At 43.9% G+C, this 13,593-nt stretch overlaps 1 protein-coding gene across 1 annotated transcript in view; it reads left to right on the top strand.

Moving 5' to 3' along the window:
- Window positions 1–12,614, top strand: part of CMYA5 (cardiomyopathy associated 5) — a 105,029-nt gene extending 92,415 nt beyond the window's left edge. The window contains exons 11-14 of the mRNA XM_023215071.2: window positions 2,719–2,852; window positions 4,737–4,836; window positions 7,198–7,371; window positions 11,753–12,614. Of these exons, the coding sequence (XP_023070839.2) occupies window positions 2,719–2,852; window positions 4,737–4,836; window positions 7,198–7,371; window positions 11,753–11,999 (655 nt within the window). The 3' untranslated portion in view covers window positions 12,000–12,614. The remainder of the gene's footprint in view (window positions 1–2,718; window positions 2,853–4,736; window positions 4,837–7,197; window positions 7,372–11,752) is intronic.
- The last annotated feature ends 979 nt before the right edge of the window (window positions 12,615–13,593 follow it).

The following is a 13,593-nucleotide window of genomic DNA, read 5'->3' on the forward strand; positions in this document are numbered from 1 at the left end:
TAAGTCATATGGACTTAGTTGCAATTATGACAGATTTTTGTTTCTAAAATTAAAAAAAATCATAATCTCTGGAAGAGTGCTACTCTTTAGATCTCAAATTCCAGAATTTTTGAAGTTCTCGTTAGGCTAAAACTCAGGGACAGCTGACATGAAGACTTTGGCGACATCTGAGTGGAGTCAGAATAAGCAGACAAGGAAACGAACCGTTTGTTCTAACCTTTTTTGCTTTGTTCTTGGTGCTTGAGCATAAGATGGCAACTTGTAAACAACAAAACACCACCACATTTCGTATTACTTTTGTTTGCATGCCTGCTGCTTTTACTTCACAGATTCATTGAGGACATTGTGCACATTTGTCAAATCTGCCTGACCTGTTTCATGCACTGAAAGCAGGACGGATCCCATATTTTGACTTCAGTACCATGTGAACCTTTGTTCTTTAAATGAGCAATGAGACAGAGCATGCAGTTGACTATATATGTGGAATTTTCTCTTTGACAGACTTCATCATCTTAAGGGCAAACACTTAACTAAAAAAGAGTATCCTTGCTGTTTAACAACTGTGTTGTTATAAAATGAAGCCAGTGTGTTCTCTTTGTCTCTAAAGCTAAAATTTCCCCACCAATCCTTGTCACTTTCCCCCTTCCCACTCCCGCCTCCTCAACAAGCCCTCAGAATAACAGGCAGAGACAGGGCCTGGGCACATGATAAGTGATCGATACGTATTTATTTAGGGAGCGAATGAAGTCTGAAATTTAGTTCAGGCTAAGTATGCTTAGTGAGACAATAATTTTGTTACTAATCATAATTAATGTTCATTTAAAACACTTCTTCAGTCATCGATTCCAATAAGATAAGCAATACATCTACCCCAGAATAATATTCTAGATGTTAGTCAGAAATTACATTCTCAATCATAGGACATGGTTTTCCATTAATTACTGAAGCCTAATTAGCTGTCAGTGGACATGGGGCTCAATGTCATTGATCCAGTCTGAGTGTATCTAAGGACAGTCCTCTCCTGAGGGCCTGGTCGGGTGATCAGTTCTAAAATAACAACCAATATGATTTGAGGAATTTGCACTGACCTTTTCCGGACACGGGCACTAAACAGCACTTACACAAGCAGGTCCAGAGTGCTTCCCTTGCCCCTGCCTTCTGAGGAGCACAACGTGAGTTTTGTCCTTTTAGACATGGAGTTGGGGTGGGGTGGTTATTCTGTACAAATGTTTTGCTTTTAAGAAGTTTGAAATTAGTTTGTTTTCTGGGTCAAGAACACTTTTTCTTTTTTCTGGTTCTCCATGTTATTCTCTAAGACAGGTATTAGGAAGTGAAAGAAGTCAGCAAAAGTAGAAATAACCTGGAAAAAAATTCATCTGTGGAACAGTGACCACTCTTTGATTCTGGTGCTTTTGTGGTATATTCATTAATAACAAAAAAAAAAAAACACACAAACCAAGACAAAAAACCCTGCCCTTCTGAGAATGAACATGAAGGCTATTGTAGTATTATATTCATTGACACTTATATCTCCTGGGAGCAGGACTCTGGCTCTCCAGCACCCAAGTTAGGAACTTTCGTTAGCGAGGAATCTAACTTGTAACTCTAAGGACTCTCCAAATGGAAGTTTAAAGAAAGAGCCCTGCTTGCTTTTTTTTTTTTTTTTCTTAATTCATGCTCTAGGCTATGATATCAAACAGATTAAAGAGAATGGGAAAGAAGCACAAAACTATTCTAGCTTGTTGGCAGATTCAGAGAGCTCCATCTTCAAATCCAGCAAGTCCATTTGTCCATTTGTATTAAGTGGTGAGGCTGTTACAGTGTACTTGCCAAGCCCACTGCCAATTAGACACCACTATCAGCATTTTTCTTTTAATTTAAATAGGCAGTTTAGGAGTAGCAACTTTGAGGATTTTTTTTTTTTCCATTAGAATTCTCTTTTCTTGCCAAGACCGAGTTTGCTTTAAAAGATTTGGTCTTCTAGCTGGGCACGGTGGCTCAAGCCTGTAATCCTGGCACTTTGGGAGGCCAAGACGGGTGGATCACGAGGTCAGGAGATCGAGACCATCCTGGCTAACACGGTGAAACCCTGTCTCTACTAAAAATACAAAAAATTAGCCAGGCATGGTGGCAGGTGCCTGTAGTCCCAGCTACTCGGGAGGCTGAGGCAGGAGAATGGCGTGAACCCGGGAGGCGGAGCTTGCAGTGAGCTGAGATCACGCTGCTGCACTCCAGCCTGGTCGACAGAGCAAGACTCCGTCTCAAAAAAAAAAAAAAAAAAGATTTCGTTATCCTTAAAGATCTTCAGTTTCTATTAACTTTGATGGCTCTAGCATGATGATCATGTACAAAATCATCGTAGATTGGTTTAATATCTTAATCCAAAAGTGCCCTCTGGCCAAAAATTGATAAAGAAAATGCTATATTCTTGGTGATTCACTAACCACAATAGTAGTCTGTTTTCTGAATTTTTTTAAGTGTCTGGTTCTGTTCCAAAGAGCGTTCTGGAAGGCACATAATAGAAATTATTTGATAAAGTAATCTTAGTGGACAATGGCCATTTTGTAGGATCTGGCTTGCTAATCCAGTGGTCATAAAAGGGGAAGAAAATAAGTTCTTTGTTGTTAATAAAAGATGTTCATTCACTACCAAATTGAAATAGGAATCATTTAGCACGTGGCATTATATTTAAAATTATTATTTTCCTCTTGTATTTAGATCTTTCTCTGGAATCAAAGGACTCCAGCTGAAAGTTAACCTCCAACCCAATGATAACTACTTTTTCTACGTGCGAGCCATCAATGCATTTGGGACAAGTGAACAGAGTGAAGCTGCTCTCATCTCCACCAGAGGTACTTTCTCCTTTGCACACAGTGAGCTATTTCCAAGCGATTCCTTCCCTTCTACCCCTCAGAGAAGACGTCCTAGAGGGCAACTTTATAAACTCCCAACCTACTGTCAGTGGTAGGTTTTTGTCATGAGGACCCAAGGTTGGTCAAAGGTCAAGATATTTATTTTGTTTTTCTGCTTTACAGGTTCTCAACCTTGGCTACCTATTAGCAATCAGCCAGGGTGCTTAAAAAATACTGTTTCCCTGCCTCCACTCCTGAAGATCCTGATTTAATTGATCTAGAGATGGGCTCAAACATTTATGTTTTTAGAAATCTCTCTAGATGATTTTTTTTTTTTTTTTTTGAGACAGTCTCAATCTGTCACCGAGGCTGGAGTGAAGTGGCACGATCTTGGCTCACTGCAACCTCTGTCTCCTGAGTTAAGTGATTCTCATGCCTCAGCCTCCCGAGTAGCTGGGATTTGGCATGTCCACCATACCTGGCTAATTTTTGTATTGTTTTAGTAGAGATGGGTTTTTGCCATGTTGGCCAGGCTGGTCTCCACCTCGTGACCTCAGGTGATCCGCCCGCTTCAGCCTCCTGAAGTGCTGGGATTACAGGTGTGAGCCACCATGCCTGGCCTCTCCAGATGATTTTTATCGGACTCACAATGCGTTATAATTTGTGGATATGGTGTGTGTATATGTATGGTAGGTTGGGGATGGTCTTTGAACTCTGTGAACGAGTTACCAGCCTTGTTCTGTTTATTCTTGATGCCTGACACATAGTTTGTGATAGTTAATGTTTGTTGAACGAATGACCAAAAGAGTGATTCAAGGAAGTAATAAAACTATTCAGTGACATTTTTGGGAAAATACCTAGATGATGCCAACAAAAAATGTTTGTCTCTTCAATTTTTGTGAAAGGAAGTGAGGAATGGAAAGAGGATCATTTTCTTATCTTATCCTAGACTCAGAGCTGGCACAAGGTTGAGTGGGCACAACAAGCGATCAGCTTACCCAGCAACATCTTGTGCTTGTGCCTTGTTTGTGACATAGTCAGGGCCAGCCTGATGTTTACGAAGAGAAGATGCAAGGGCTGCCCTCCCAGCAGTGTTCTCCCTGCAGTGCCAATATGGTGCCTGCTCTTCCATTGTTAGTCTCTCCTTTAGGTTACACCGGTGCATCCCCCAATTTTTTTTTTTTCTCGAGATGGGGTGTTGCTCTGTCACCCAGGCTGGAGTGCAATGGCACGATGTTGGCTCACTGCAGTCTCTGCCTCTTGGGTTCAAGCTATTCTCCCGCTTCAGACTCCTGAGTAGCGGGGATTACAGGTGCGCACCACCATGCCCGGCTAATTTTTTGTATTTTTAGTAGAGACAAGGTTTCACCATGTTGACCAGGCTGGTCTCGAACTCCTGACCTTGTGATCTGCCTGCCTTGGCCTCCCAAAGTGCTGGGATTGCAGGCGTGAACCATCTCGCCAGCCTGCATCCCCAAATTTTAATATGCACACAGATTTCCTGACGATCTTGTTAAAATACAGATTCGAAGTCAGGAGGGCTGCGGTGGGATCTGAGAGTCTGAAATTGTAACTAGTTTCCAGGTGATGTAGATGCTCTGGTGCAAGGAGCACACTGCACGGCGGGTGAGCACTGATAGAGGGTACCCCTCTATTAGTGTAGAGGTGAGGACGTGCCTGCGGCATCAGCTAGAGGTAACCAGCCACCAGCATCCACGAAGGCCTTATAATGAGTGAAATTTTCAGCTGTGGATCTGAAGACACTGCGTGGGGGATTTTGATGTCAGGGGAAAGAGAGTCTAGGGTCTGAAATGTGGGGCTTAGTTTAGGAACAGCACTGGTCCTCATGGCAATGTTTTAATCCTCTTTTCTCACCTGCAATAGGAACCAGATTTCTCTTGTTGAGAGAAACAGCTCATCCTGCTCTACACATTTCCTCAAGTGGGACAGTGATCAGCTTTGCTGAGAGGAGACGGCTGACAGAGTAAGTAGAAGAAGAAAGCACAAGTGAGCTGATGGCCTGGCAGTAGGATCTTAGTGTGTGTCACCTCAGGATGGCCTCCCCTGAGCATATTCATGGTGCAGTGAACATATCAGGATGTGGTCTCAAATATCAGTGTGTGCACATCCACACTGTTCAGCTGTGGTTCCCTACTGAGCAATAGTTCATCACTTGGAGCAAGTGTCAATATTTTTATTGGAAATATAAGCACAGATGATTTGATTCAAACATTGGCTATTTAAGGTATGATCTCTGGTTCAGTGGGGGGAAATAATGGTCCAGTAATTCTTTTATTATTTTTCTATAGCAAACCAGATATTTTATCAACCCTCTTGAAAAGGCATAGAAGAGGCTGGGCACAGTGGCTTATGCCTGTAATCCCAGCACTTTGCGAGGCCAAGGTGGGCAGATCATTTGAGGTCAGGAGTTTGAGACCAGCCTGTCCAACATAGTGAAACTCCATCTTTACTAAAAATACAAAAATTAGCCAGATGTGGTGGTGCATGCCTGTAATCTCAGCTACTTGGGAGGCTGAGGCAGGAGAATCACTTGAACCTCAGAGGCGGAGGTTACAGTGAGCCGAGATTGTGCCATTGCACTCCAGTCTGGGAACAAGACTCTATCTTTAAAAAAAAAAAAAAAAAGGCATGGAAGAGAAGGACATTTAATTGAGTTCCTAGTTTCTGGGCCACAGAATCTTGCTCCCATAGTAGCTGCTGCAAAAGGAAGCATCAAAGAAAAGAAGAGGCAAAGGTGGAGGACAGAGTGGGGGAAACTGCCCTGCAATTTGCCTGCAAGCTCTGGGGGTTATTTTGCAGATCAAAATGTCAGAATGGGAGAAGGTATGTGAAACTCTTGAAAACCATAACACACATGAAACACAGGCTGCTGATGGTGCTGATGCGCCCTGGTGTCGGTGGCTGCCAGGTGCTCCCAAGAAGGCACTGAGCCAGCCAGCAGTGACTTGCACTGTTTCCCTGTCACATTGCTACTTGCCTGTCAAGCTCAGGTGTTACCTGCTCCTGGTTCTGGCCAAGGCGTCTCTGGACCCTGGCACCCTTTGATCTTGTCTGTGGAAAAGAACAGATAACTTGTGGGGTCATTTGTCAGCCACTTCATCATTGTCATCTTCGAGCAGCAGCCCCATCCTGTGCATCTTTGAATCCCTCAAATCTAGCATGGGGACTGGAACATTGCAGGTGCTAAAAATATAAAAATGAGTGAATTCAGGGAAAAAAGAGATTTAAGAAATAGATTGAGCTTTTCTGTCTTTTGGATTCCTCAAAAAATCTAAAAGAAAATAAATAGACTGGAGGAGGGTAAGAGTTCACAGATAATAACTGATGATAACTGTAATATGTTTTATAGAATTTTATTTATTATTAACCTGAAAATTAGCTCATAAATATCAGGCAGCTGGGCTTTGCTCCAGAGTGAGGGCTTGTCAGTAGCCACCTCTCTGAAATGAGGTTGTTGAGTAAAGACATGAAAAGTGAAATACATTCCCTTGCATTAATCATTTTCTCATCTGTTAAAGGGGAGAGGGAGAGGTGCTGACTGAATGTTAACGCTGCTTAAATTAAAAATGCTTCCTTGCTGTCTCAGCCACTTCCAAGCAAAATTGAGCAATTCTTGCAAACAAGGTCACCCATCAGCAGTTGAAAGTGCTTTTGGTTCATTTCACTGAGGTGCTTATAAAAATAGCTAAGGTGAGACAAAAGGAAACCTTCAACCAACCTCTTAGGGGCACCTACTACAGTTCAAAGAGGTCAGAATCTTACAGACTGTTGACCGCTAATCATACTCGGTTAATTCCACACTTGGCTCTGGCCAGCACTAGCTGTCTTGTCATTTAAGAGCTGCACCTCATTTGGTGGCTGTGTCCAGTAAGGTCAAGAGGCATAGAAGTCATGGTTAAGGTTTTGGAGATTTCTTTTTTGCAAGTTTTGGAAGAAAACTATGCAAATTATGTTTCCTACCTGCTTCCCTTGTATTTATGAAGAGAAGTCACCTTAAAGGCAGAGACTGCAGCATTTCTTTTTGTCCTACCATTGTTCTAGTTATTTCCTGATTCCCAGCTCTTTTAAGAGATGCAGCATACAACATGCATGTTGTATGTATTTGACTGGAAATATGTCAAATGCCTGTTGAGAGTTTGGAGAGTTCTGTGGTGATCTGGTTAAGGTTAAGGATACAATGAACAAAGAGTATCTTTAGTTAAATTCCAGCAGTTTCCAAGGGCACTATCCTGCCTAAAGTGTGTGAATTTGTGAATGTTTACGCTCGTGAGATATAGGCTGGTGATTCCTGCGCTAAGCATACTCCGATTGACTTCGCCCACAGAATCCCGTCAGTGCTGGGTGAGGAGCTGCCTTCCTGTGGCCAGCATTACTGGGAAACCACAGTCACAGACTGCCCAGCATATCGACTCGGCATCTGCTCCAGCTCGGCTATGCGGGCAGGTGCCCTGGGACAAGGGGAGACCTCATGGTACATGCACTGCTCTGAGCCACAGAGGTAAGCTGGAGCCCTGCCCCTCCCCTCTTCATCAACATGTTATGCTTGGGTGTCCAGGCAGGGCTCTCTGAGGGACCTGATAAATAGCACCCACTTCCATGCCCAAGTTCTGAGCCAACTAAGAAAGAAAACAAGAGTCAAGCATATGGAGATGAAACTCTGACTCTGATTACTGAGGAAGCTGATTTTAGAGTGTGTGAATCATACCTGAAGAGGGTTTCTTATATTAAACCCTATTATGAGGCAGACTTACCCAACCAGAGCCCGGGCCAGGTCAGCTTCCTTGCTCTGCAGGGCAGAGTGGGTGCCTGGAGAAGCAGAGAAGGATGTGCGTCTCCATGGTAGCTAGTGAGTAAGAGACAGGGAAGAGGGAGGGGCTGATGGGCTTTGCATCACAGTTTTTCCTTCTAAACTCACCACAGGGTGGAGAGAGACCACAAGGGTAATGCTAAAAGGAGTCCCTCCACAGAGAAGGAATCAACAGGAGTGAGGAAGAAGTGGATCTCCAACATCTCCCCCCACATTGGTCCATATCAGGGGTTGGCAAACTATAGCCCATAAGCCACATATAACCTGCTGCCTGTCTGTGTAAATAAATCTGCAGAAATACAGTCATGCTCATTTGTTTATGTATTGTATTACACTACAATGGTGGAGCTGACAGATGTCTGCCAAATCCTAGGATATTTACATCTGTCCCTTTATAGAAAAAGTTTGCCAATCTCTCTTCTATATTACCTGTATTGTTTGGTTGGTTGATGTGAAAAAGCCATTAGCCTGTGTTAGTCTCAGAACAATCAGACAGGCATATGTTGATCTGAATATGCTCACAGTATGGTTTAATAGAAAGAACACTGGACTAGGAGCCAGGATTCCAATTTTAGTTCTGGCTCCATCCTCAATTAGCCTCCTATTGACTGTTTGCCATAAGTGGGTTAACCCTTTGAGCATACCTTATATCATCTAGCTCAGCTGGCGACAGTAATGCCTGGCTTGCTACCTTTTGGGGTTGTGAGGATCACATGAAATCAGGTACAGGGAAGAGCTTAGGAACAGTAAAGTATCATACAAATGTGAGGCATTATTTAAATGTAATGCTTTAAAAAGAAGCCTTCAATGCTTGCAAGTTCCCAGAAAAGGCCCACAGATTGAGATTTTGCATATCTCTGGCTGCACATTTCTCCCTGCATCCTGCTTGACGGTTTGATTCTCTGAGATGGTTCATAAGGACACCATCTCCAAGCACTACTTAAAGTCACATTTCATCAAGTCAGAGCAATTATGATTAATTGATATTCAGTGCTGTGCAATGCTTAAGGACCCAGCCCCTACCCAGAGTTGAAATCACTCAAATTCAGTTTACAGTTAGTAGATTCAGAACTGAAACTGCATATTAATTTCATGAAAATGTCCTTACTCAAATCTTTAAAAAACCCACACCAAGGACTAACCCCCAATAACAAATTCCTAGACTCTAGAAAACACAATTGTATATTTTGTTGACAAGTTCAACCTACAGCTTTGGCCTTTGGCTCTTTCAGGCTTGGAGTGGGTGCCATAGATTCTGGGAGAAAGAGTGTGTCCCTTTGTGTGGTCTCAGCACAGAGAGACGGGGTCTTGGGGCCCTCATGTCATCCTTCGAGGGCTTCACCTGGGGCACCCTGGCCTCTGGGACTCTGAGAGCGCTCCTGTGGCAGCCCCTCCTGTCTTCTACTTTTTCTGGTTTAATGATTTTAAATCAACCTGTATTACTCTTGATTCTACTCACAGAATCTAGGCTTTCAGATGTCACAATTGGAAAGCAGGCGTGAAGATCGTCTCGGGAGAGTCTGCTGGTTTCCTTCCTGTCCATTCCTAAACTTGCCATGCTAGCTCAAGGCTTCCGCACCTCCTCTGCAGTTTCAGCAGCAGCCACCCAGCCTGCACCCTCACTTCTAGTCTCTACCCACTTGCAACTGGGAAATATTTCTAAAACATCATTTTCATCATGTCCCTGCTTTTTCTGCTCAAAAATCTGCAAACATCTATAGTGGTATCAGAACTTGGGTGGGACCCCTGCAGGACACAGTGAAGAGGGGCAGCCAGAAAGAATGTGGCCAGTCTGGGGCAAGGAGCCCTGAGGGGAGTTACCACCAGTGTCCAAAGGGGTCTGTGCGGAGTGTGGGCCAGAGGTGGGACTCAAGGGAGTAAGGGTCCTCAGTCCACCAGGGGGAGGGGAAGCAGTTCCCAGGTCATGCAGGTGTTCAGAGCCAGGCTTCTGGATGATTCCTGTTTGAACAGAGACGAACCGGGTCTCTGTTCAAAGCCAGCCAGGCAGAGAGGCCCCACGCAGGCAGGCTTGGCTTCAGGCCAGAGTTGAGGTTAGTGGAAGAATGGTGTGCTCGGCCAGAAATAGAGACAGAAGCAGGGCTGGTCAGGTTCTGCATCCTGCAGAACTGGTGGAGACAAGGATTCAGGGAATACCTTTTCCCATTTGGCCTCCCGGGTAGGGATTGGCTCAAGGAATGACCAACGCTGGGCCTGCAGGGACAGGGGACCTTCCAAGCAGGGGAGGAGAAATGACTCATTTAGGCATTTAGAACCCTCCAGACCAGCGTTATGCAATAGAACCTTCTGCGATAATAGAAAAAATGGTGCCACATGTGGCTATTAAACACTTGAAGTGTGGCTGGTAGGACTGAAAAGCTGAATTTTAAATTTTGTTTAACTTTAAATTTAATGGAAGTGGCCACCTATGTCTAGTGGCTACTGTGTTAGGGCAGATCTAGAGCCTGGCCCCTGACTGACTTATCCATGTAACATCCGAAAAGTCACCCCCGTGTCCTGTCCAAACCCAACAGGCCAATGGTGATGTTCTCTGCCACATACGAGCTTCTTCGGCCACCTCACCATCACTGCTGCTGCCCTTACTGTGTGGATTTTTCTCCTTCTTTTTCACCTATTCAAGTCCTGCCTGTCCTATCTGACTGAGTGTGAGCCCATGTGCTCCCAAAGCCTTCTGTAAGAGCCCAGCTCACACTGCCAGTCCCCATCATTACTACCTGAAACATTTAGTCTGTCCTGCAGGTTCCAGAACGTCATAGTGTTCTGGCATCTCTCTCATTAGCAAAGCGTTGGAAATGTCCTCTATCAACTCAAAAGTCTCACTTATCTCCCCACCACCATGAACCTCTGCCCTTCCACTTGAGCTTCTTTCTGCAATGAAGTTGCCAACTTGCCATCCCCTAAATACCTTACACTTGAGCTTCTGGGCCTTAAGACAGATGTTGCAAGTCTTGAAGATCCTCAGCCCTCCCTGCCAGACCCGTCACTTACCCAGACTCTTAGGTACAAACTGCCCTGGTGTTGCTGTGCTCCCACCCCTACAGCCTACACATCCATAGACCTTCCCCTCATCTCTCTTCTTCCATCTCTCATTCCATTCTTTCCCCTACTTTCAGGGCCCCATTCTCAGTTTCGAAGACTACTAGGAGAAAACCCCAAACTTTCTGGTCAGCACTTTCTCCTTTCCAGCCTGCCTTGAACCTTTCCCTTCACAACCAAAACAGGTTCATTAAATGTGTCTAGTAAACACTTGACGATCTGTGCCCTGAGAGGTATTCCCAGCTATGGTCTGAGTTTCAAGTGTGGGCAGTTTTTCCTTCCTGCCCCATACAGTATGGGACCCCAGAGGGCAAGGACAGTATTTCATGCCCTTTACATCCCCCAGAGTGCCTATTAAAGTGCTGGATACACGGATGGATATGTGCAAGGAATAGTTGTTGAGTTGAATTTGTCTGAATTAGAGAGAGGAATCAAAGGCAACTCCTCTGGCGGCAAGGCTGCAGAAAACCTTGAGAAAATGAAAAGGAAAGTTGGTTTGGGGAAGGGGGAGTGGAAACAAAGGATGAAGTTGGCAAAAATAATGAAGTATTTCTTAAACTTCATAAAGGCCGTTATGTAAGTTACCTATAAATTTTTAAAACTGTAAAATTAATACATTGTATGGAAGGCAAGCCTGTAGTACTTTTAAAAATACATGGCAGCCTCAAAGGAGTTTTATTCAAAAGAATGACACGCCATGAATGCGGTAGTTAAAACGTGGGCAACTGGGAGAGAATTAGAAAGTGGAGAAAAATCACAAAGGAGGCATGTTGGCTATTCTGGGACTGCCTCCTAATGTAGAAGGAGCAAAATTATTAAACATGCTCATCTTTTGGGATGAGCTCTGCATTTTAGCATCTAGAAGAAATCTAGAGAAAGTATTTGGGACAGCATTATTGCAAGTCCTTATTGTGAAGTGGAGTTAATAACTGAAGAATTGGTTATTCCCAAGTGACTTTCCTTATCAAGGTCTTTGAGAGTTCCAGAGTTTTACGTTTCCCATTCTCTTTCATTTTAGATACACATTTTTCTACAGTGGTATCGTGAGTGATGTTCACGTGACTGAGCGTCCAGCCAGAGTGGGCATCCTGCTGGACTACAGCAACCAGAGACTTATCTTCATCAATGCGGAGAGTGGCCAGTTGCTCTTCCTCATCAGGCACAGGTTTAATGAGGGTGTCCACCCTGCCTTTGCCCTGGAGAAACCTGGAAAATGTACTTTGCACCTGGGGATAGAGCCCCCGGATTCTGTAAGGCACAAGTGATCCTTGGCTTTCAGGATTTACAAGAGCAGTGATTTAAATTTGGGGGTGGGGGGGTCTGCTGTTCATTCCTTTGGGTGCTATACATTATTCAAAAAGTCTCCCACACATTTGCACTAATGATGGCTGCACGCGTAGCAATCAGCACGTGAGCAAAATCAACAAGAAAACTTTGACTTTACAGAGCAGTGTGTGAGTAAACAGCATGAAAACAACAACCTTCACTCTTTAGTTTATATAAGTTTGAGTTCTTTCCTAAATTAAAAGGTCTGCACTTGAGTTGGGAACCAAAAAAGAGAAATGGACTTCCATCTGTTTTACTGGTAAAGGAAATTCTCTGATGGACAGGTCAGAGTGAAGGAAGGTTGTGCTGGTAAGACATCTCCTCTGACGAAGAGACATGGACGCTTTCCACAAAATGTCACCTCGCTGCACTAAAGGATGATAATCCTAATCCTTAGAGAAAGTGTTTTAGCTGATTTAAATTTATAATGAACTCTTTTGTAATAATGTATACTGTAGAACATGAGTCTCTCCTCCCTAAAATGTTAAATGTAGAAAAGTGCTATATATTAGAAATTTCCATTTGTTAAATAAATGGTTAGAGTCTATAAAACCAGTCGTGTTATGTGAACTTACTCCATGTAATTTACTGGTCTGGCATCTCTGGAGCAGGACAAACTGCAGAGTAAAACTCATCACACTTCAGTACGGTGCACTGTGGTTTTCCTGTGAGAATTTTACACACACAAACACTTTAAAATCTAATCACTCTCAGACCATAGTTACAGTCAATTAACAGAAGCCGGGAATCTATTTTTACTAAAACTAAGTGGTCACTTTAAGATATTATACTGAATCCCTGAAAATCTTTCTTTTTCTTTTTCTTTTTTTTTTTTTTTTTTGAGACAGAGTCTTGCTCTGTCCGCCAGGCTGGAGTGCAGTGGCCGGATCTCAGCTCACTGCAAGCTCCGCCTCCCAGGTTTACGCCATTCTCCTGCCTCAGCCTCCCGAGTAGCTGGGACTACAGGCGCTCACCACCTCGCCCGGCTAGTTTTTTGTATTTTTAGTAGAGACGGGGTTTCACCGTGTTAGCCAGGATGGTCTTGATCTCCTGACCTCGTGATCCACCCATCTCGGCCTCCCAAAGTGCTGGGATTACAGGCTTGAGCCACCGCGCCCGGCCTCTGAATCCCTGAAAATCTTTCTAAAATATGTGTGCAAAGTAGATAAATCTAGAATGTATGTCGAGATGATTGTGCTTGTCTTCTATAATGTAAATGTGTTGATCATACTTGTAGTTTTTAAAAAACACTTTACAACTTGAATTCAGATGTTTTCTTTCTTTTTTCTTTTCTTTTGAGATGGAGCCTCACTCTGTCACCCAGGCTGGAGTACAGCGGCATGATTTTGCCTCACTGCCTCCTAGGTTCAAGCGATTCTCGTGCCTCAGCCTCCTGAGTAGCTGGGACTACAGGCATGTGCCACTACAACTGACTTTTATATTTTCTTTTTTAGTAGAGATGGGGTTTTGCCATGTTGGCCAGGATGGTCTTCAACTCCTGACCTCAGTTGGTCTGCCCGCCTCGGCCTCCCA

Source organism: Piliocolobus tephrosceles, chromosome 4, assembly GCF_002776525.5.
Source record: "Piliocolobus tephrosceles isolate RC106 chromosome 4, ASM277652v3, whole genome shotgun sequence".
Lineage (NCBI taxonomy): Eukaryota > Metazoa > Chordata > Mammalia > Primates > Cercopithecidae > Piliocolobus > Piliocolobus tephrosceles.